The sequence below is a fragment of the Artemia franciscana genome, chromosome 19 (assembly GCF_032884065.1).
Source record: "Artemia franciscana chromosome 19, ASM3288406v1, whole genome shotgun sequence".
NCBI lineage: Eukaryota > Metazoa > Arthropoda > Branchiopoda > Anostraca > Artemiidae > Artemia > Artemia franciscana.
This window is the reverse complement of record NC_088881.1, coordinates 7,951,300-7,976,295: the sequence shown is the minus strand read 5'-3', so window position 1 is coordinate 7,976,295 and position 24,996 is coordinate 7,951,300. Positions and strand designations below refer to the sequence as shown.

The following is a 24,996-nucleotide window of genomic DNA, read 5'->3' as shown; positions in this document are numbered from 1 at the left end:
TCTCAGAGCTCTTATTTCAAATCCCGACCAGATCTTTTGACATTGGGGGGAATTGGAGGGGGAAACCTTGGAAAACACTTGGAGTGGAGGAATCGGGATGAAGCTTGGTGGATAGAATAAGCAAATGTCCTTGATACGTGATTGATGTAACCATATTGGATTTGCTCTCTTTGGGGGAGTTGGGGGGAGGGGTCTAGTGATTTGGCGAGTTTGGTGCTTCTGGACGTGCTAGGACGATAAAAACTGGTAGGCGTGTCAGGGAGCTGCACAAATTGACTTGATAAAGTCGTTTTCCCAGATTCGACCATCTGGGGGGCTAAAGGGAGAGGAAAAATCAGAAAAAATTAGGTATTTATAACTTACGAGTGGGTGATCGGATCTTAATGAATTTTGATATTTAGAAGGACATCGTGACTCAGAGCTCTTATTTTAAATCTTGACCGGTATTAAGCCTCTGATTTTCCTTTTAAATCAATCTATTGATTCTTAGAATTTTGTTAGAGCTCATACCATATGAGCTATTGGCTCTTAGCTCTTCTTGCCTCGTCACAAGTGCTATATGAGCTCTTAGCTCTTGTTTTTTGGGCAACCCTAAAGTGATAGAATAATGTAGTTAATGAAGCATCAATAATAAACTACTACCTCAAACTTAAGTCTCTTTCATCTACAAATATTGTTGGACAATACTAGTACAACTTGACCACCGTAAGTTGTATCACATGAGGCTTGATTTTCTTACAGATATTCATTTTCATGGCACTTGGTATTAACCGAATTTTTTCCGAATTTTTTAATTCGGAAAAAATAGAAAAAATGAAGTATTTTGAACTTACGAACGGGTGATTGGATCTTAATGAAATTTTATATTTGGAAGGATATCGTGCCTCAGAGCTCTTATTTTAAACCCCGACCAGATCCGCTGAAATTGGGGGGAGGTGGGGGGACCTGAAATATTGGAAAACGCTTAGAATGGAGGGATTGGGATGAAACTTGGTGGGAAAAATAAGCAGAAGCCCTAGATACGTTATTGAAATAACCGGGACGGATCTGCTCTTTTTGGGGGAGTTGGGGGGGGTTGATTCTGAAAATTAGAAAAAATGAGGCATTTTTAACTTACGAAGGACTGATCGGATCTTACTGAAATTTGATATTTAGAAGGATATTGTGTCTCAAAGCTCTCATTTTAAATCCCGACCGGATCCGGTGAAGGGAAAGGTGGCGGGGGCAGAACCTAAAATCTTGGAAAACGCTTGAAGCGGAGAGATCAGGATGAAACTTGATGGAAAGAAGAAGCACAAGTCCAAGATGGGTGACTGACATAACCGGACCGGATCCGCTCTCTTTGGTGGAGTTGGGGGTGGGGGAATAATTCGGAAAAATACGAAAAAATGAGGTATTTGTAACTTACGAATGGATGATCAGATCTTAATGAAATTTGATATCTAGAAGGATCTTGTGCTTTAGAACTCTCATTTTAAATCTAAACCAGATCCGGTGACATTGAAGGGAGTTGGAGGGGGAAACCGAAATTCTTGGAAAACGTGAAAATCGAGGTATCTTACGAATGAGTGATCGGGTCTTAATGAAACTTGATATATAGAAGAATCTTATGTCTCAGATGCTCAGTTTTCAATTCGAATCGGATCCGTGTACATCGAGGGTTGGAGGGGGGAAATCGAAATCTTGGAAACCAGAAATCTTGGAAAACGCTTATAAATGTCGTATATATGTGATTGACGTAACCGGACTGGATCCGCTCTCTTTGGTGGAGTTAGGTGGTGGGGTTCTATGCTTTGGCGAGTTTGGTGCTTCTGGTCGTGCTAGGACGATGAAAATTGGTAGGCGTCTCAAAGAGCTGCACAAATTGACTTGAGAAAGTCATTTTCCCCGAATTCGACCATCTGGGGGACTGAAGGGAGAGGAAAAATTGAGGTATTTTTATCTTACAAGTGGGTGATCGGATCTTAATGAATTTTGATATTTAGAAGGACTTCGTGACTCAGAGCTCTTATTTTGAATCTCGACCGGCATTATTTTCCTTTTAAAGCAATCTATTGATTCTTAGAATTTCGCTAGAGCTCATATCATACTGAGGGACTGAAGGGAGAGGAAAAATTAGATAAAATGAGGTATTTTAACTTACAAGTGGGTGATCGGATTTTAATGAATTTTGATATTTAGAAGGACCTCGTGTCTCAGAGCTCTTATTTTAAATCCCGATCGGCATTAAGCATCTGATTTTTTTTTAAAATCAATCTATTGATTCTTAGTATTTTGCTAGAGCTCATGCCATATGAGCTCTTGGCTCTTTCGACCTCGTCACAAGTGCTATATGAGCTCTTAGCTCTTGTTGTTTTGGGCAATCTTAAGTTATAGACTAATGTAGTTAATGTTGCATCAATATTAGGCTAACACCCAAGACTCGAGTCTCATTGATCTACAAATATTGTTGCACAACGCTTGAGCAACTAGAACACAATAAATTCCAATAGTTGGGATTTGGGTTTCTGATGAATATGTGATTTTGTCCTGGGAAACCACAAAGTGGTTGACTGATGTAATTAAAGACGCACCATCAGTAAAGCAACTCCTCAGACTCGATTCTTCCGTCTATAAGTATTGCTGCATCATCTTGGCTCTCTGCTCGAGCATTATGATATGTTGGCTAATGAAGTGAGATCAAAATTTGCGAACATCTAAGGTATAAAAGAGAAATAATGCAAATTGGTAATACTTTCCAAGCAAACGTTATCTTATGAATAAAAGTCACCAAAAAAGAGAAAAGACGCTTAAATCAGAGGAGGAAAGAGAAGTACTAATTATTTTTAGATTTTGTGATTGGTTAATGTTGCTTTTCCTTTAGCCTCCTTTGTCTGCACATTTTGGGCGTAGGACTTCGATTTACATGTTTTTTTTATATTTATCACAATAGCAAATACCTTACTTCAGATTTAGCGACTGTTACAGCAATCGTCTTGACTAAGTTGTTTTGTATTCTTTTCTTCTAAGACAAATGGAATTTCATAATTTAATCTCTAGGATGTTATTGTATTTATTTTAATTAAAACCAAATAAAAATATTTTCATAAAAATAAACTGACCATTATCAACTTGCTATGTCAATAATTCCAATCAGGAAATAAAGAAAAAGGAAAAGCAAACAAAGTGCAATATGCAACTTTTCACCCACTTTTCACCTCTTAGCCTCCTGGACTAGGATCGCAGGAATATTCATTGGAAAAAGCTGTCCTCAATTCGCCTATTAATGCAGTTCCTCTGGCTGGCTTTCCCAAAGTAAAAATACGCTTTAGTAAGTTTCCAAATTTGGGGAATGTCTAGCTTCACGATAAACCGTAAACTTAATTTAACTTTAGGTCATCGCTTTTCCAAAAGAACACATAATGCGTAATGTAACAGCATGCGTATATTTTTACCGTGGGACGTTTAACTGAAAATGGTATGGTAAAATGCTCAATTTCATGTTATTCCTTTTCCTCTTTCCCAAGGTTGATCTTAAACGTATTGAGTGTCGATGAAATAAAAAAAAACGTAAATTCTGTAGCTTTTCTCGTTAAATTCAAAGCAGAAAAAGAAACTAAGCATAGATTGAACAGTGAACAACTTACTCGCAACAAGCAAAAAAAGTTTTAAATTGTAAATTTTCATATTCAGACTGCACAACCGAACTTATAAAAATGCACAATTAAATATTTTGGAATTCAATAAATCTAAGACATATTCTGATGCGGTTTTCATGTTGACTCTAGAAGGGCAGGAGTAAAAAAATGAAAATCTTTATGCTGTTGTTATAGATGCTTCTTTGGCTGTTGTAACAGCCAAATGTTTATGCTGTTGTTATAGATGCTTCTTTGGCTGTTGTAACAGCCATTCACTCACAAACTACATTGGCTTTTCTAAAGTGCGGGACAAAGGCATTCATTATGGCAATCTGGCGCCTCTTTTATATGTCAATATCTTTAATATTCAATATGGCATTATGGCGCCTCTTTATGGCAATGGCATCAAATGGTGGTAGTGGTACTGACTATTATAGATACGGGTATTCAATATTCAATATGGCATTATGGCGCCTCTTTATGGCAATGGCATCAAATGGTGGTAGTGGTACTGACTATTATAGATACGGGTATTCAATATGGCATTATGGCGCCTCTTTATGGCAATGGCATCAAATGGTGGTAGTGGTACTGACTATTATAGATACGGGTATTCAATATTCAATATGGCATTATGGCGCCTCTTTATGGCAATGGCATCAAATGGTGGTAGTGGTACTGACTATTATAGATACGGGTATTCAATATTCAATATGGCATTATGGCGCCTCTTTATGGCAATGGCATAAATGGTGGTAGTGGTACTGACTATTATAGATACGGGTATTCAATATTCAATATGGCATTATGGCGCCTCTTTATGGCAATGGCATCAAATGGTGGTAGTGGTACTGACTATTATAGATACGGGTATTCAATATTCAATATGGCATTATGGCGCCTCTTTATGGCAATGGCATAAATGGTGGTAGTGGTACTGACTATTATAGATACGGGTATTCAATATTCAATATGGCATTATGGCGCCTCTTTATGGCAATGGCATCAAATGGTGGTAGTGGTACTGACTATTATAGATACGGGTATTCAATATTCAATATGGCATTATGGCGCCTCTTTATGGCAATGGCATCAAATGGTGGTAGTGGTACTGACTATTATAGATACGGGTGAGGACTCTGTAGTAGTTGAATATCTATACTTCAACCTGTTAAATCGACGTGTTAAGAAGATATTTAAGCCCTACCAAATTCAAGAGTTCAATCTGTCTGCATTGTCTAAAATACCGTCGTTCCTTATTGAGACATCTGTTGCCACAAGTCATCTCTTGTACGTGGTTGATATGCTCCTGTCCGAAGAGTAGTCACTGTAGTCCGCTATTGACAACTTTTGTGCTTGTTTTTTGGTAATAGATTGTCAATTTCCTCTTCAAAAATGAATTTCTTGTTTTCGGTTGTTGTCAACCTGCACACTCTAAATCTCGACTGGTCCTGCCATTATTTCTGCTTCCAAGTCTCTTAATTACCTTCGGTTTCTATATGGTACATTAATTTGAACAACACTATTTCTTTTGTCAATACCTTAAGGGGGCAACTGAACAAATCCTGTACATATTTCTTCATTGTAAACGGTCATTATGCGAAGAAAACTCTCAGCCACCTTTAATTTTAATTATCTTTTAATTTGTTTTGTTCTTGTTTGTATGTATATCTGTTACATCTAAATTTGTACAATAAATTTTTTTCTCTTGACTTGAAATCTGACTTTGGTCCATTGTAGCTTGTGATTGTCATTTTCAAATAATAATCTATCTCACCGTATTTTAGCCATGACAGGTACTAAACATTATACTTGGAACAATTTTTAATTTAGAGTGCATCATTCTATTTTGCTTGAACAATGTCTTTTTTTTCTTTGGAATAAAAGCTGTCTCTTACTTCACCTTCTCTTATTTTTTAGCCCTGGCGGAAGTGTAACCGCTGGACTAGGAATATACGATACAATGCAATACATACTACCACCAGTGGCAACGTGGTGTGTAGGACAAGCCTGCAGTATGGCAAGCCTTTTGTTAGCTGCTGGATCTCCTGGAATGCGATATGCTTTGCCAAATTCACGTATAATGGTCCATCAACCATCTGGAGGAGCATCTGTAAGTATAGATCGACGACAATACAGCACCTTACCTTCATGTATGGAAAGATGAGTTCCCCAGGCAAGGCTGTATCTAGAGGGATAGGGGTTTGACCCCCTCCCCCGATTTATTTTTCTGAATCGTAAAAGCGTAACAAAAATGGATATAGACAAAATTTGTATGCGTTTTTGAGTTTTTTTCTGTAAACTTCCCCCCCCCCCGAAAAAAGAAAATCCTTTGTAACACCCTTCGAAAAAAAATCCTGGATACAGCCTCGCCCCCGGGATTAATTTGTGCAGCTTTTGCTCATATTTGTTACATTAATAAAGTCCTTATATAGTCTTATATAATAAGACAATAATAAATAGTCTAATATAATAAATATATTATATAAAGTCTTATAAAATAAAGTCGATTTACTGGCATTGTTAAAACTATCACCTTCATATTAGCTCTTTTGTCTCCTTTTTATCTAAGACAAGTGGGTAAATCTGTTCGTGCAGATCAACAACCATGCCGGATCGTACCTACACGTATGGGAGGGGAATTGGTCCAAAGTTCCGCCCCCCTCCTGTCCAGATAATTTAATGAATGTAATACAAGTAAAAAGCAAGTAACCCGTAGTTAAAATAGTGCCTTGTCGGTCAGAGTTGGTGTTAATTTACTGAAAAATTAGTTGGAACCACTTGAAATTAATTTGGTGTACAAGTCAATAAACCTCGACTTAGGAAATGACGGAACTCGGGACTCTGAGTATTCTTATAACTGAAGCGTTTGGGTTGTCTCCTTGACCTCCTGTCCCAGAAAAATGGCTGTTTTCACCTTGGTAGTGACGAAAGGCCGGTCTACATAAATATCTTCTGCTACAAGGAATTATCAGGAGTCAGTCTTTAGGACGTATGGTTTTATAGTTTTATTTTGATTTTATTTCTAATCATAATTTATTAGTTAGAACCTAAAATTTAAATTCAATAATGTCACTGAAGTGGTCCCTCCCAAATAAATTGGTTTTTTGTGCGTCTAAAAGTGGTACAGTAATGTTTACGGCAGGTCGTCGCTCCCTGGTTGTTTTTCCTTGTATATTTAATTTGTATTTTGATAATATCCTTATTCTGCAAACTCAGGTAATTAAAATTTTGAGTGTGTTTTAGTGCCTTTCTTATAAGCCCCATCCTTTCTATCTCCAGGGTATTCTTTCTCGCCAGGTTTTTGTCCTCCACAGAGTTCAATCCCTTCTTCCCACTGAGGTAATGGTCTCACTGTATTATGCGTTTTTCAATTTTCTTATTGCTGTTTTGTTTGGGATGTGGCAGGCTCTTCTCTACTAACTCCTCTAAGGCGCCTTCAGAATAAAGCTGTGTTTGGACTTCCCTTAAGATACCCTTCTGTCGATTTGTATAATGATACTGGTATTAATAAACTTGATTCCCTGGTAAAAAAGAAATGTCTCCTCCTAGCTAAAAAATTATTACATTGTTCCCTTCCCACAAGCATGCGTAGTTTTTTCAAAAAAGCTGCATCATCTAATATATCCCTTTCCCTTCGTAAGTCCCATTTATCCATTGAACTTCCACTGTTTTGAATCTCTTTTCTCCAGCGTCCCCCAGTTTATCTAGCTACTAAGCTATGGAATTCTCTTCCCTCCGATATTTCGTGTAAGAGATCTTTTACGATATTGTTTAATTCTGCTTGTGGGTTTCTTAGACTGTAGTGAGATTTCTGTATTTTATTCTCTTCCCGCATTTTTATTTATTATTTTTTTATTATAATTATTAGTATTTTTTATCTTTGTCCAAAAGTTTTGCCACTTTTTGTTATGTATTGATGTATAGTTTTATTTCATATTAGTTTTTTGTTCCGCATTTGAAATTGGTGATGTATTGATTGGGCCCCCTAGAAGCTCAGCTTTTGGGGATACAATACCTGATGTATTTGTTGTTATTTTTCCTTTTACTCTTTCAGTTTTTGCTCTTTATTATTGTATTTGTTTTTTATAATACTAATAAAAATGAAATTAAATAATGGAACACTGTTAAATATTTTGTAAATTTTCTAAATATATTGTAACATTTGTTAAATGATGCATCTGTTGGTTTGTTTCTTTTACTCTTTCAGTTTTTGTTCTTTATTATTGTATTAGTTTTTTTATAATACTAATAAAAATGAAATGAAATTAAATAATGGAAAACTGTTAAATATTTTGTAAATTTTCTAAATATATTGTAATATTTGTTAAATGATGTATCTGTTGTTTTTTTCTTTTATTCTTTCAGTTTTTGTTCTTTATTATTGTATTAGTTTTTATAATACTAGTAAAAAGGAAATGAAATTAAATAATGGAGCACTGTTAAATATTTTGTAAATTTTCTAAATTTATTGTAATGTTTTTTAAATGATGTATCTGTTGGTTTTTTTCTCTTTTACTTTTTCAGTTTTTGTTCTTTATTATTGAATTAGTTTTTTATAATACTAATAAAAATGAAATTAAATTAAATAATGGAACACTGTTAAATATTTTGTGAATTTTCTAAATATATTGTAATATTTGTTAAATGATGCATCTGTTAGTTTTTTTTTCTTTTACTTTTTCAGTTTTTGTTCTTTATTATTGTATTAGTTTTTTTATAATACTAATAAAAGTGAAATGAAATTAAACAATGTAACACTGTTAAATATTTTGTAAATTTTCTAAATATATTTTAATATTTGTTAAATGATGTATCTGTTGTTTTTTTTCTTTTACTCTTTCAGTTTTTGTTCTTTATTATTGTATTTTTTTTTTATAATACTAGTAAAAATGAAATGAAATTAAATAATGGAGCGGTGTTAAATATTTTGTAAATTTTTCAAATTTATTGTAATATTTTTTAAATGATGTATCTGTTAGTTTTTTTTCTTTTACTCTTTCAGTTTTTGTTCTTTATTATTGTATTTTTTTTTATAATACTAGTAAAAATGAAATGAAATTAAATAATGGAGCGGTGTTAAATATTTTGTAAATTTTTCAAATTTATTGTAATATTTTTTAAATGATGTATCTGTTAGTTTTTTTCTTTTACTCTTTCAGTTTTTGTTCTTTATTATTGTATTAGTTTTTTATAATACTAGTAAAAATGAAATGAAATTAAATAATGGAGCGGTGTTAAATATTTTGTAAATTTTTCAAATTTATTGTAATATTTTTTAAATGATGTATCTGTTAGTTTTTTTTTTTTTACTCTTTCAGTTTTTGTTCTTTATTATTGTATTAGTTTTTTATAATACTAATAAAAATGAGATTAAATTAAATAATGGAACTATGTTAAATATTTTGTAAATTTTTTAAATATATTGTAATATTTGTTAAATGATGAATCTGTTGTTTTTTTTTTTCTTTACCTCTTTCAGTTTTGTTCTTTATTATTGTATTAGTTTTTTAAAATACTAATAAAAATGAAATCAAAATAAAATAATGGAACACTGTTGAATATTTTGTAAATTTTCTGAATACATTTTAATATTTGTTAAATGATGTATCTGTTTTATTTTTTTTTTCTTTTACTCTTTTAGTTTTTGTTCTTTATTATTGTATTAGTTTTTTATAATATTAGTAAAAATGAAATGAAATTAAATAATGGAACACTGTTAAACATTTTGTAAATTTTCTAAATTTATTTTAATATTTTTTAAATGATGTATTTGTTGTTTTTTTTTTACTCTTTTAGTTTTTGTTCTTTATTATTGTATTAGTTTTTTATAATACTAATAAAAATGAAATAAAATTAAATAATGGAACTATGTTAAATATTTTGTAAATTTTCTAAATATATTGTAATATTTGTTAAAATATGCATCTGTTGTTTTTTTTTTCTTTTAGTCTTTCAGTTTTTGTTCTTTATTAATGTACTTATTTTTTTACAATACTAATAAAAATGAAATTAAATAATGGAACACTGTTAAATATTTTGTAAGTTTTCTAAATATATTGTAATTATTTTTAAATGATGCATCTGTTGTTTTTTTTTCTTTTGGTCTTTCAGTTTTTGTTCTTTCTTAATGTACTTGTTTTTTATAATACTAATAAAAATGAAATTAAATAATGGAACACTGTTAAATATTTTATAAGTTTTCTAAACATATTGTAATTATTGTTAAATGATACATCTATTGTTTTTTTTTCTTTTGCTCTTTCAGTTTTTGTTCTTTATTATTGTATTAGTTTTTTATAATATTAGTAAAAATGAAATGAAATTAAATAATGGAACACTGTTAAATATTTTGTAAATTTTCTAAATATATAATAATATTTGTTAAAATATGCATCTGTTGGATTTTTTTTCTTTTAGTCTTTCAGTTTTTGTTCTTTATTAATATGCTTGTTTTTTATAATACTAATAAAAATGAAATTAAATAATGGAACACTGTTACATATTTTGTAAGTTTTCTAAATATATTGTAATTATTGTTAAATGATACATCTATTGTTTTTTTTTTTTTGCTCTTTCAGTTTTTGTTCTTTATTATTGTATTAGTTTTTTATAATACTAATAAAAATCAAATTAAATTAAACAATGGAACACTGTTAAATATTTTGTAAGTTTTCTAAATATATTGTAATATTTGTTAAATGATGCATCTATTGTTTTTTTTTTCTTTTGCTCTTTCAGTTTTTGTTCTTTATTATTGTATTAGTTTTTTATAATATTGGTAAAAATGAAATGAAATTAAATAATGGAACTCTGTTAAATATTTTGTAAATTTTCTGAATACATTTTAATATGTGTTAAATGATGTATCTGTTGGGTTTTTTCTTTTACTCTTTCAGTTTTTGTTCTTTATTATTGTATTAGTTTTTTATAATATTAGTAAAAAGGAAATGAAATTAAATAATGGAACACTGTTAAATATTTTGTAAATTTTCTAAGTTTATTTTAATATTTTTTAAATGATGTATCTGTTGGTTTTTTTTCTTTTACTCTTTTAGTTTTTGTTCTTTATTATTGTATTAGTTTTTTATAATACTAATAAAAATGAAATAAAATTAAATAATGGAACTATGTTAAATATTTTGTAAATTTTCTAAATATATTGTAATATTTGTTAAAATATGCATCTGTTGGTTTTTTTTTCTTTTGGTCTTTCAGTTTTTGTTCTTCATTAATGTACTTGTTTTTTATAATACTAATAAAAATGAAATTAAATAATGGAACACTGTTAAATATTTTATAAGTTTTCTAAATATATTGTAATTATTGTTAAATGATACATCTATTGTGTTTTTTTTTCTTTTGTTCTTTCAGTTTTTGTTCTTTATTATTGTATTAGTTTTTTATAATACTAATAAAAATCAAATTAAATTAAACAATGGAACACTGTTAAATATTTGGTAAGTTTTCTAAATATATTGTAATATTTGTTAAATGATACATCTATTGTTTTTTTTTCTTTTGCTCTTTCAGTTTTTGTTCTTTATTATTGTATTAGTTTTTTATAATATTAGTAAAAATGAAATGAAATTAAATAATGGAACACTGTTAAATATTTTGTAAATTTTCTGAATACATTTTAATATTTGTTAAATGATGTATATGTTGGGTTTTTTTCTTTTACTCTTTCAGTTTTTGTTCTTTATTATTGTATTAGTTTTTTATAATATTAGTAAAAATGAAATGAAATTAAATAATGGAACACTGTTAAATATTTTGTAAATTTTCTAAATTTATTTTAATATTTTTTAAATGATGTATCTGTTGGTTTTTTTTCTGTTACTCTTTTAGTTTTTGTTCTTTATTATTTTATTAGTTTTTTATAATACTAATAAAAATGAAATTAAATTAAATAATGGAACTATGTTAAATATTTTTTAAATTTTCTAAATATATTGTAATATTTGTTAAAATATGCATCTGTTGGTTTTTTTTTTTTTTTAGTCTTTCAGTTTTTGTTCTTTATTAATGTACTTGTTTTTTATAATACTAATAAAAATGAAATTAAATAATGGAACACTGTTAAATATTTTGTAAATTTTCTAAATATATTGTAATATTTGTTAAATGATACATCTATTGTTTTTTTTTTCTTTTGCTCTTTCAGTTTTTGTTCTTTATTATTGTATTAGTTTTTTATAATATTAGTAAAAATGAAATGAAATTAAATAATGGAACACTATTAAATATTTTGTAAATTTTCTAAATTTATTTTAATATTTTTTAAATGATGTATCTGTTGGTTTTTTTTCTGTTACTCTTTTAGTTTTTGTTCTTTATTATTTTATTAGTTTTTTATAATACTAATAAAAATGAAATGAAATTAAATAATGGAACTATGTTAAATATTTTTTAAATTTTCTAAATATATTGTAATATTTGTTAAAATATGCATCTGTTGTTTTTTTTTTTTTTTAGTCTTTCAGTTTTTGTTCTTTATTAATGTACTTGTTTTTTATAATACTAATAAAAATGAAATTAAATAATGGAACACTGTTAAATATTTTGTAAGTTTTCTAAATATATTGTAATTATTGTTAAATGATAAATCTATTGTTTTTTTTTGTCTTTCAGTTTTTGTTCTTTATTAATGTACTTGTTTTTTATAATACTAATAAAAATGAAATTAAATAATGGAACACTGTTAAATATTTGGTAAGTTTTCTAAATATATTGTAATATTTGTTAAATGATACATCTATTGTTTTTTTTTCTTTTGCTCTTTCAGTTTTTGTTCTTTATTATTGTATTAGTTTTTATAATATTAGTAAAAATGAAATTAAATTAAATAATGGAACACTGTTAAATATTTTGTAAATTTTCTGAATACATTTTAATATTTGTTAAATGATGTATCTGTTGGGTTTTTTCTTTTACTCTTTCAGTTTTTGTTCTTTATTATTGTATTAGTTTTTTATAATATTAGTAAAAAATGAAATTAAATTAAATAATGGAACACTGTTAAATATTTTGTAAATTTTCTGAATACATTTTAATATTTGTTAAATGATGCATCTGTTGTTTTTTTCTTTTACCCTTTCAGTTTTTGTTCTTTATTATTGTACTAGTTTTTTATGATACTAATAAAAATGAAATGAAATTAAATAAAGAAACACTGTTAAATATTTTTGTAAATTTTCTAAATATATTGTAATATTTGTTAATTGATGTATCTGTTGTTTTTTTTCTTTTACTCATTCAGTTTTTTGTTTTTTATAATACTAATAAAAATGAAATTAAGTTAAAAATAATGGAAAACTGTTAAATATTTTGTAATTTCCTAAATATATTGCAATATTTGTTAAATATATTTGATGCCTTCTTAAGTATTTTAAAGTTCGAGCTAGGTGAATGAAAATGTTATTAGATTCTCAGGATTTGAGGTTTAATTTGATTCTCGAAATTTCCTCCGGGTCCTCTACCTTCTTGAAAATATCATAGAAATTATGTCCCGAAAACAATTATTTACCCCCAATAACTTGAAAAAAACGAGCCGGGTCTTAGAAAGTGGAGTGAGTTACAGTTGGTCATCCCAAGTTTTTACAAATGGAATTAAGAATTCACTGGCCGAAACCCCAAAGATCTGAAAAAAATCTTGAGATATTAAATAATAAAAATATATATATCTGGTATACTTTGAGGGTAAGGAAGTTAAAGGAGTGATTTTATGCACCTAGAAAATAGACCGAGTTGACAGCTTCGCTTAACTTAGTTAGAGTAGCCCGTGTTTTACAGCTGAAGGATAATACACCAAAAACCTGGGATAACACACAAATAATCCGCCAAAAATCTAGGATAATACATCAAAAACCTGGGATGATACGCCAATAATCCACCAAAAACCTGGGATAATGCACCAATAATACACCAAAAACCTGGCATAATACACCAAAAACCTGGGATAATACACCAAAATCCTGGATAATACAATAATGATTCACGAAAAATCTGGGATAATACACCAATAATCGACCAAAAACCTGGGATAATACACCAAAATTATCCACCCTAAACCCGGGATAATACACCAATTGTACACCAAAAACCTGGGATAATATACCAATAATCCACCAAAAACCTGGGATAACACACAAATAATCCACCAAAAACCTGGGAAAATACACAAATAATCCACCAAAAACCTGGGATAATACACTAATACTAAAAACTATTGAACCAATTATACGAATAATACACCAAAATTAATGCAGCGGGAGCCAAACATAAATTAGGAAGTCCTCAAATGAGTCATGTTCACAAGAAAAGATATAAAAGAACTACAAACTCATGTTATGGAGTAAAAAATTAAGTTATGGTCAGAGTGGGTAGGAGGAGGATCTAGCGCAAATCCCTGGGCCTCCGGTGGCTTGGATATGCGACGAGAAGTCATTAGTAACATCAGTAAGGGGCTACCTAACCTGAGGGTATCAATATATCTAGCATATTTACTTTTCCCAAGATACCGAATCCCAGGAATGAAATTCCAAGCACTTTAAAAATAACCCAAGGAATGACAGCCCTTGCACAAACAGCTGCTCGTCAATAAGAATTTAGTTCCTAAATATCCATCTATCAGTGTTCGGCTACCCCTTAAAATCTATGTCATATAATATTTGGTTACCGCAACCGAAATGCCACGTACATTTTTGTAAGTGTGTTATTATTTTTTGTTTGTGCTTTTGTTTTCTTTGTTTGCTTTACTTCACCATAATAATTTTTGTTATTAGTGTGTTAAAAAATAAATAAAGAATCCTTATTAATCAGTTTACCCTCATGATAATGCAGTTTACCCTAGTGACATACCCATCCTAGCCGAGTGGTTAGCGCACAAAAGTTAGAATCCTTTGTCTGAAGTGTGAGGGTTCGATTCATGTTGTCGCCGGTTATTTGGTTCGAGACGGGGGTCAGTGTCGTGACTCTGTAAGCTCGGCTAGAGTCAATGCAGCTCTAAACCTGGAGAAATCTTGGGAAAGTAAGCAGGAAGGGTGTGCGAAAGAACAATATGGCTGCCCTTCCCCCCCCCATTGCACTTCGTGGATGAAGGGCCATTTTACGGAGATCAGCACCGTCTGTAAGGACTATAAAAGTTCAGTGCTGCATTACTTTACCTATTACTTAATAATATACCCTTATTGATCAGTTTATGACGGTTGCATGTAACAGAAAAAAAAATAGCAAAGGGAATATACAGGTCAACATCAAATATTAACTAATTAATACTTTAATTAAAAAGCAGTACATTATATGTACAAAACTTTCTTTATATGTACAAATGCAATTTTTTTTTAGCAATTACATCCGTTATATGTACAGAAACGTCATCCTTAAGCGAAAACACTGATCCTTTACAGGGAATATGCTTTTTTGGTATTTTTTTTTACCGTCTAAGACAAAGGGTACGGCACTAACTCAAAAGAGGACAAGATATTGTTGTAAAAAAGCTAATATTGATGATTGCAGTGAAATGATGGGAGTCATGCAATTTAATCTGTAAGCAGCGTTAATGTCGTTGAGGGTCAATTGACTGCATCGCGGTTCTGTAATAAGCAAAAAAAAAGCAAACTTTCGCATGCAAACCGATTAGGGTTCGCGTAGCGCAGGTGCCGATCTCCTGATTCTCTGCCCTCGGCCGGGGTGCAATGCGTGGTTGGGGGCAAGCCATCCGACGCTTTCCCGTGCTTTTCCCTAGATTTCTCTAGGTACCCATTTGAAGCTGGGTGGACTTTTGGCTTGTCTTACGGGGAAACGCCACTAACCCTCGTCCTAAACCAAACGGTCGGCACCACCGAGATTCGAACCAGCGACCCTTCGCTCGAGAGTTCGGCGCGTTAACCACTCGGCCACGGACGGACAGTTCTGTAATACAAGGTATCCAATTAGTTTCTCTTTCGCTTACTATCATCCTTAGTTATATGAACTTAATTATTTTGAACTTAAATCATGGTGAAAAGCAATTAATTCTATGTAGAAACTTTAGTACTTTTTGTGGTCTTTCTTTTACATTATTCGTACGTTTTACGTTTATTCGTAATTACATTATTCATGTTACGTTTATTACGTTATTCGTATATTTTACGTTTTGTTAAGTTTTACGTTATTTGGTCTTGTCGTTATTTACAGTTAAATGTATAAAGAATGGCGCAGACAAAAAGGCCAACATATTGTCATTACAGACATGCAAAAATTGATGATGGTAAGTTGTGCTAATCTCGTCTAAGGCTAGTTCACAAACTTGCAGTTGCTCATTGCCAGGTGAATTAATTCCTATTAGTCTTCCAATGACTTACTATTGTTCTAGTTACTTATACTTGATTAAATAAAAAAAACAAGTTTTTTTAACTGAAAGTAAGGAGCGACATTAAAACTTAAAACGCACAGAAATTACTTCGTATATGAAAGAGGCTGCTTCCTCATCAACGCCCCGCTCTTTACGCTAAAGTTTGACTCTTTCTCTCAATTCTTCTTTTTAAAACAGTAAAAAACTTTAGCGTAAAGAGCGGGGCGTTGATGAGGAAGCAGCCTCTTTCGTATACGAAGTAATTTCTGTGCGTTTTAAGTTTTAATGTCGCTCCTTACTTTCAGTTAAAAAAACTTGTTTTTTTTATTTAATTTCAGAACGTTTTTGAATCAAATGCATGTTTTGATTTTGGCTCTCCGCAGAGGAATAATCAAAACGAAATTTGCATATTTTTTTTTTTTTGGCTCAATGGCTTTCTCATAATTTTGATCGAATGATTTTGAGAAAAAAAGAGCGGGGGACGAAGCCTAGTTGCCCCCCGATTTTTTGGTTAATTAAAAAGGCAACTAGAACTTTTAATTTTTTACGAATCTTTTTATTGGTAAAAGATTTACGTAACTTATAAATTAGCTTACGTAAAAAACTTTTGTATTCTCATGTTTTTATTACATATATGAGGGGATTCGCCCCATCGTCAGTACCTCGCTCTTTACACTAAAGCTTAAATTTTATCCCAATTCATTAAGAATGACCCCCTGAATCACAAAAGCCGTAGAATAAGTAGTTGAAACTACTGAAAATACTTTAGCGTAAAGAGCGAGGTATTAGAAGGAGGTGAGCCCCTCATATGGGTAATAATTTCTGTTTGTTTTAAGTTTTATTGCTGTTCCTTACTTCCAGCTGAAAAAGCTTTTTCACTTTTATTTTTTAATTGTTTTTTTTTAAATAATGCTAGTAAATCCTGCTCTCCCTTCATGGAAATTTTCTTCTCCCATTACAAATTCTCGAAGGAAAGTTCCCCCAGCATATCCCCCTCTTCTCAACCCCTCCCCAAACCAAAAAAATCCTCCTGAAAACGCCTGTATACTTCCCAATAACCATTACTATATGTAAGCACAGGTCAAAGTTTGTAACTTGTTGCCCCTCCCACGGGGACTGTGGGGGAGTAAGTCGTCCCCAAAGACATAGTTATAAGGTTTTTCGACTACGCTGAATAAAATGGCTATCTCAGAATTTTGATCCGTTGACTTTGGGAAAATAATTAGCGTGGGAGGGGGCCTAGGTGCCCTCCAATTTTTTGGTCACTTAAAAAGGGCACTAGAACTTTTCATTTCCGTTGGAATGAGCCCTTTTGCATCATTCTAGGACAACTGGGTCGATACGATCACCCCTGGGAAAAAGAAAAAAAACAACAAAAAAACAAATAAACACGCATCCGTGATCTGCCTTCTGGCAAAAAATGCAAAATTCCACATTTTTGTAGATAGGAGCTCGAAACTTCTACAGTAGGGTTCTCCAATACGCTGAATCTGATGGTGTGATTTTCGTTAAGATTCTATGACTTTTAGGGGGCGTTTCCCCCTATTTTCTAAAATAATGCAAATTTTCTCAGGCTCGTAACTTTTGATGGGTAAGACTAAACTTGATGAAACTTATATATTTAAAAGCAGCATTAAAATGCGATTCTTTTGATGTAGCTATTGGTATCAAAATTCCATTTTTTAGAGTTTTGGTTACTATTGAGCCGGGTCGCTCCTTACTACAGTTCGTTACCACGAACTGTTTGATTATTAATTCACGTCAAAAAGTAATAAATTGTATGGAAAAATCTTTAGTCTTTCTTCAACGAAAAAAACTCCCTTATCGTTGTTTACCGTTAAATGTTTAAAAAACAGCATAGAAAAAGAAATGAAAAAAAATCAATGATGGTGGAAATTTTGCTATATATATATATATATATATATATATATATATATATATATATATATATATATATATATATATATATATATATATATATATATATATATATATATATATATATATATATATGTCCGCCATGTGGTATTTTAGATGATGAAAGGGAGGTTTTATTTTAGTGGTAATGGACTTGTGAATTTATGGGAAAGTTTATTTAATAGCGATAATGATGAGCTGTTACTGGGGATCTTTGAGTAAATTCTCTTTGTGTATAGTCACAGTAGGTGCTTTTATTTTAAAACGTTCAGCGGCGTGTAAATAGTAAGTTTTACTTTTAATTGTATTAGTCTCTTTTATTTTGCACGCACATATACACGCACTTACTTAGTAGAATTACAAATAATTATTTGATATGGGTTATCCTAAGAATACTCAAGTCGTGCCAAAAAATTGCACGGTAGATGTAGCTATACCTGAAAACAAGGTGAGGGGTATGAGGAATGATATCTCTTGATAGGGTTGCGGAGGACCTCTCCTCTTAAAAAATGGAGAGATGGTTGTGAAATGGCACAATTTTAGTGATCCGATCTGACCCCCCCCCCCAGCGGTGTATCTCTGTGCACCTGGGGATGCAGGTAGTAAATGGCGTTTTTCATGTCTTTTAGATGTCCTTGGATGTGTTTTGAGATGTCCTTTAAGACGTGCTTGGATTTCTTCTAAGATAACGACATACGTAGATGTCCTTATAATTATCGTCTGAATTGGTAACGACCGAGGAGAAGTTGGCAACTGCTGAGTCTTTCTACAGTGGGGATGGAAGTTGAGTCTTTTAGGCCTTTGACGGCTTTGTATTATGATTGTTTTTTTTTTATATTTGCTCTGACTTTAAAGCTCTTAATATGCAAGAACGTTTTCCTTTTGTAAAAATTTGATAATCATTTTGCTATATTTTAGGGACAAGCCACCGATATTCAGATACAGGCTGAAGAAATCATAAAACTAAAGAAGCAGATTAATAATTTGTACGTCAAGCACACTGGACTCTCGCTGGAGCGAGTTGGTGAGTTCTCTCTCTTCCCTCTCTCTCTCTCTCTCTCTCTCTCTCTCTCTCTCTCTCTCTCTCTCTCTCTCTTCCTTCCTTTTAGTATAGTTTTTTTCTTTTTTTCCCAACTAAATCTAGATTCCTAGAAACGTTCTTTTAGGGGTGTCGTAGAAAGAGGTGAAATGTTTTCATAATAAATAAGACAGTTGGAATGATTTTGTCCCTTAAAATTTAGAAATTTCAGCATTTTTTATACAACAATTCTTGAATCAGATCAATAGAATTTTAAGACATTTACAGATTAACAAATTTTTTCATATACATTTCATAATTAGATATTTCCGACTTATTATGAACTGTATCGATCCTTATGTAACTATACCCAAGACAAATAACTTTTCATAATACTCTTGTATCATCTTAGCTTTTAGTTACTATTTGCCGTGGTTTTGATATACAACTATATCTACATGCTTTTAAAATATTAAAAATCCTACTTTGATCATTGTATGCAAGATTTGCATTCACATTATAATAGTTTTAAAACACATTATATTATAATCACAAATTTATTTGTGATTATAAATACACAATTAATACATATAATATGTATATATGTACATATATGTACACATATAAATACACAATTAAAACACATTATAATTATAATCAATTATAAGATTTGCTTCACAGTGTTATAGAAAAGCAGTATTTTGTATTTCCTTTAAAATTTGCCATTGAACAGCTCTATGGTGTTCCATTGCCCTGCTAGCCATTGCTAGCCTTGCTAGCCTGCTAGCCATTGCTAGCCATTGTGACCTTAGCCATTCCATTGCTAGGAAAAAGAACAGAAAAAATGTCTTTGATATAGAATTGCGTAGTTTAAGCCACTTGTCCTGTTTTTCAAGCCAACATATTTTGTCTGTTGTTCAAGCCAAGTTTCCTATATAGGAGTTTCGGAAGATGGGAATATTATCCGAGTTGCACCAGTTGTTTGCAACCTAGTAAGAGACGATCATGTCCAATACTAAGAAATACAATAGCCCACAACCCCTAATTATAGCGTTAGACAAAAGTAAGAAGTACACTATTAAAACCGCTTGTCCGAAACCCCTATGTAGGAAACCTACCGCGTAATGGCTCGAATAACTAGGAAAATCTACTGGCTTGAAAAACAAGAAAATTTGCTTGAACCACGATATTCGGCAACAAATTATATTAAAAGATGATCATGTGAGATAGACTTTGTTGGCTGCCTAATTCTTTGAGGTTCGTCTCTTACTATTTCAAAGAAGAAACTGCCGTAGGTTTTTTCCTGTTTGCAATCATTCGGGTTGCAGCGGTATGTCCCATAATAAGAAATACAGTAGACCATAAATCCTATAAATAGTCAGGTCGAATTGTATTAAAGAACGCAAATATATATACATGATGATACAGCACACGCATATATTTCGACAAGGTAATGTAAGTTTACATTAAAGAACGAACCCTAGCCCATAGTAACAGAAATAAGAATATCCGAGTCGCAGTGGTGGCTAGCAACCTAGTAATCTGGGTTGCAGCGGTCGTTAGCAACCTAGTAAGAGATGGTCACGTCCCATAGTTCAAAAAAGCCCTCAACTCCTAAAACTAGACTCAGATCAAAAAACAAAGTGACACTAAGAAAAACCTCAAATTGTCTACGGTTTGAAGACAAGTGACACTGAGAATCCACATATAGAAGCCTGCCGCGTGCCGAGCGCCGGGGCCTGGTGGCAAAGCTGCCGGGCTTCCGGTACTTTCCGGGTTGCAGCGGTAGCTTGCAACCTAGTAAGAGATGATCACGTCCCATATTAAGAAATACACTAGCCCCTAACTCCTAAAAATAGAGTCAGATCAAAACACAAAGTATACTATTAGAACTGCCTTGTCCGAAACCCTTATGTAGGAAGCTTACAGCTCCTTGGCTTGATTCCTTGTTTAGAAAGGCAGGCAGAATCCAATAAAATTTGTCCAACTGCTAAACTAATAACTTACGACTTCTATTGACTAACACCCCTGTTTCAACGAGCTAATAGGAGACTGCTAGCAAATATTATTAGTTTACAATTGCGTAATGGAAAAAAACTTATAACAGGCAAACGAATGTAGAGGTTTCAAATATTGTGGGATCTTTTATTTCATTATATATTCAATGTATATGGTAGCCATTGCATCACATTTTTATTTAAAGTGAACTTTGATTTTAATGTAATTTAGCTAGTATCGTATATACCGGACACGTGCTCAGATTGCATATTGCATTTCATATTGCAGATGTTTCATTTCGACAATCTTAATATATATGCTGTCCTCTGAATTAGTCCAAAGTCCAACTAACCATTCCCTAAAGTTTCAATTGAATACCGTTAGCCACTCCTCTGGTGTTGTGGATAGGCTATTTTAACAATATGGATGTATATAGTGGCTTTTGATTGAGTTGAATATCCCCTTCAACATTTTAACAAAGTTTCATCTTCTTGTCTTTAAAAGCTCCCGAGATATTACAAATACATCCTTTTGAACACCTGTATATACATATTGTCTTTTAGTTTATTCTCCTCCAACAACCCCTGAAATTTTCAACTTAGTGACCTTAGCCATTCCTGAGTTCTTCCATATTGCTCTTTCTAAACAAGCTGAATGAACTGTTTTTTTTTTGGGCTTGAAAAATATGAAAAGTTGCTTGAACTACGATATTCTGTATCGAGGGCATCTTGTTTCCCTTTTTTTTCTCCGCAGCTAGCGGGGCATTGGACCATCATAGAGAGTTTTAATGGCTCATTTTAAAGGAAATTTTTGTATTTAAAAACCTTTTCTAATTTACAATAATAGTTTTTAGAATATAATTAATTTTTTAACGAAAAACTTTATTTTCAAGTACAAAATTGATGAGTGACATCATAATCTTAGGTTCCAATCATATATGGCGTAAAAGTAAATGCAATACCTCCCTCATACATGTAATAAAGTCCAAATGTTTTCACTTTTTTAACTTTAATCAATCAAAATTATTCAGACTTTAAGGGATAAATATCAGCATCTGTATATTCAACTTACAATGCATATTTATTTTATATAACTAGGCTACAGCCGTGTCAAATAATATAAAAATGGTAGTCTGAAACCCTTGAGTCCCCTTTCTAAAAAAAAGGTGGCTCCAAAAATGATTCCATTTGACAAAGTTATTCGTTCTTGTTGGAAAAGCTGTTGCTAAACGTGCGCAACCAGCAATTACTATATGAAATATGACTGAGGAAATAATAAAGGAATGTTCTTTACTTCTACCTCTTTTTTTATCTTTTTTATTTATTCTTTTTTTGTAGCTCTGAGGGTAGTCTGTACCGGAGGTTTGTACCAAGGTATCTGTTTTATCTTTTCGTTGTTCCTTTCCACTCACTGAAAATCTATCTTGTGTGTTTTTTTTTTTTTTTTTTTTTATCAAACATTATTCTACTGTCATACGTACTTGGTTAATCTCTTGTATTAATTTTACCTTATGCCAACACTGGGTACATATTGTAGCTCTCCAAGTGAGATAATATATTGCTATTGGTGTCATGATCGTCATCCATGTTTGTTCCAGTGGTGTCCTTGTTTTCGGAAACTTTCAAATCGTTCATCATCTTCTTTGATTTTTGAAGCCAAAGCCTTTTTCTGTACACCAACTCTTTCTTCAGGTAGTGGGCGACATTTTCTGTAGATATGGCAGTCAGGTTGTCTGAGGATGAGGCCGAACCATTTCAGCCGCTCTTGTTTAACTACCACCTAGACTAGATGACGGCTGCCGGATTTCTTTCAGGGTCATAAATTTGACATCGGGTTTGCTTCTATGAATATTTATATAACTCTTTGCGGTTACAAGCTTATTTTTTTTTTAGTTATTCTGATTATTACCTTCTTTATAGTCTGCTAGATCTGATGGAATTTTTCTAGAGCTTTTGACGAATTTCTGAATCTCCGTCGGAATTTTCTGATTTGTGCTGCCTGTGAAGTTATCCTTGTGAAGTTATACAACATATTTAAGGCCGTGATTAAGTGAACTGATGGAACACGTAAATCCCATGTTAAAATTGAAGATTTATATTTAAAGGTACTCAAGTATTCATTGGCGGAAGATATCGCTTTTAATATCAGGCCGTAGCTTCTTGAAGATGCTACAAAATGTTTGCTAGGATTTTTTTCTATTTTCTCTAATTGCTTAGAAATCTTAGAAAATGTCTAGCTCTTTTTCACAAGTGTACTCTATGAAGAATATTGCTTTTAGAACAAAATCGGTACTATCACGAGCAGAAGACAATAGCCTATAAGATGATTGCAACCATTTTTCCATGTATTTTCCTGTTTTCTAACAGTCCCATAGAATATTGTCAGAATATTTGTCATACCTGAAATTTTAACAAGTTTTTTTGCCAGAAAGAATCGTTTCAGATCGCCCAAGAGACCAAATTGACAGACTGGTATAATTGACCTGCTATTTCCGCCAATGAATAAGTGCTATTTGAAGGGTTTTTAACAATCGACGGTCTCTAGAGAATTGAGAGACAGAAGGCTATCCTAACTTCAATTTTTAATCTCAATGTTTTCAAGTTCACTTAATCACGGCCTTAATGTAGCCAATTTAGTCCCAAAACCTATTTCGATTCTTGGCAAAAAAAATATCTAGAAATGAGATTCAAAAAATTCCTCTTACACGAAAGATCTATTCTTCTTTCTAGCAGATCTTTCTAGATATTCTGATAAATACGTTCTTTATATTTCTCTAGACCTTATAGAATTTTTCTGGAATTTCTGAATCCGGAGCTCTTGTGATTTACGTTCACTGTGTTCAAATATATATATATTTTTTTTAAATTATGGGGGATGTTTTCTTTCTTATATTCCAAGCCAGTATGTTCGAAATATTTTATTTATTGGAAAGCTTGGAAAGTGGTGGAAGACATGTTTAGGGGGCCGTCGGGATTTTGGATCCTTGGCGTACGAAGAAAACGAAGAACGAAAAATGAAGAAAACCAAAACCCAACTTTTTTATGCGTCATGTGTACTAGTATATTCTGAAAACCCATTTAGATTCCTGGCAAAAAAACTCCGAAAATGAGATTAACAAATTTTTTTTTTGTACGAAATATCTATTGATCTATCTGCAATCGGACTAGAATCAAATTTTTATGTACAGTAACCGATATAACTAAACTTTTTTTGTAACTCTAATCCCCAATTTTTCGAAAAATAGCCCTCCAATCTGTTTTGACTCCGAGTTATAGAAAGTGAGGAAATGAGAATATACATTTATAAATTTAAATGTCCTAAATCGCATTGTTTGAGGATTTTTCTCTCTTTTGTACGTCCTACTCTCGAATACGCTCGTCCTGTTTGCCATCCTGGCATCTCCAATGAATTGTCGGACAGAATAGAGGCAGTTCAAAAAAGGTGCCTAAGAATCATCTTCAATGAGGGTGAAATGCCTTACATTTCCCATCATCGCGGAGCAAATCTGGTCACCCTTAAGGAAAGGAGAGCACAAATTTCCTTGTGTTTTGCCCACAATACCGTGCATAACCCTTGTACTACTTCTCTTTTCCCTCGTGAATATTTACCTCCCCCCTCTCCCGAACTCGCTTCCCACGTCCTGTTTCAAGAAAAATCCCCGTTCTTGTCCCAATAAGAGTTTCCACTGAAAGATATAGAAGAACGTTCATCCCTCACATAGTTCAGATTTTAGATCAATACCCTCCCTCCCTCTCTCACTCCACTTTTATCTTTTAGTTTTAGTGTTTATTTTGCAAATGTGATTCTTGCTAGTGATTCTTGCTAGCTAGACTTTTGTTTAAATTTATTTTCCCTGTTTTATCTTTATGAGTTTTTATCGTTTGACTTTTTATTGATTGCAATTTTATAATTTTTTGACTTGACCATTTCTTAAATTTTGCTTTTCTTTACTTACACTAAAGTGCGAATTCGGCCCTTTTGGGCTTGTGATAGCCGCTTTGTTGAAATAAAGTCTTATTTTACATTCCAGTCCTTATACTGGTATTTATTCCAGGGCACCTTTGGATTGGAGGAGAGGGGCTTTTTAAATAGAAAACAAGTCACCAATT

The 24,996-nt window shown here is 32.0% G+C and overlaps 1 protein-coding gene across 1 annotated transcript in view; it reads left to right on the top strand.

Annotated features, from left to right (window-relative positions):
• Positions 1-24,996, top strand: part of LOC136039247 (ATP-dependent Clp protease proteolytic subunit-like) — a 44,089-nt gene that overhangs the window by 16,592 nt on the left and 2,501 nt on the right. The window contains exons 4-5 of the mRNA XM_065722802.1: positions 5,538-5,730; positions 18,790-18,895. Coding sequence (XP_065578874.1) covers positions 5,538-5,730; positions 18,790-18,895 — 299 coding nt within the window. The remainder of the gene's footprint in view (positions 1-5,537; positions 5,731-18,789; positions 18,896-24,996) is intronic.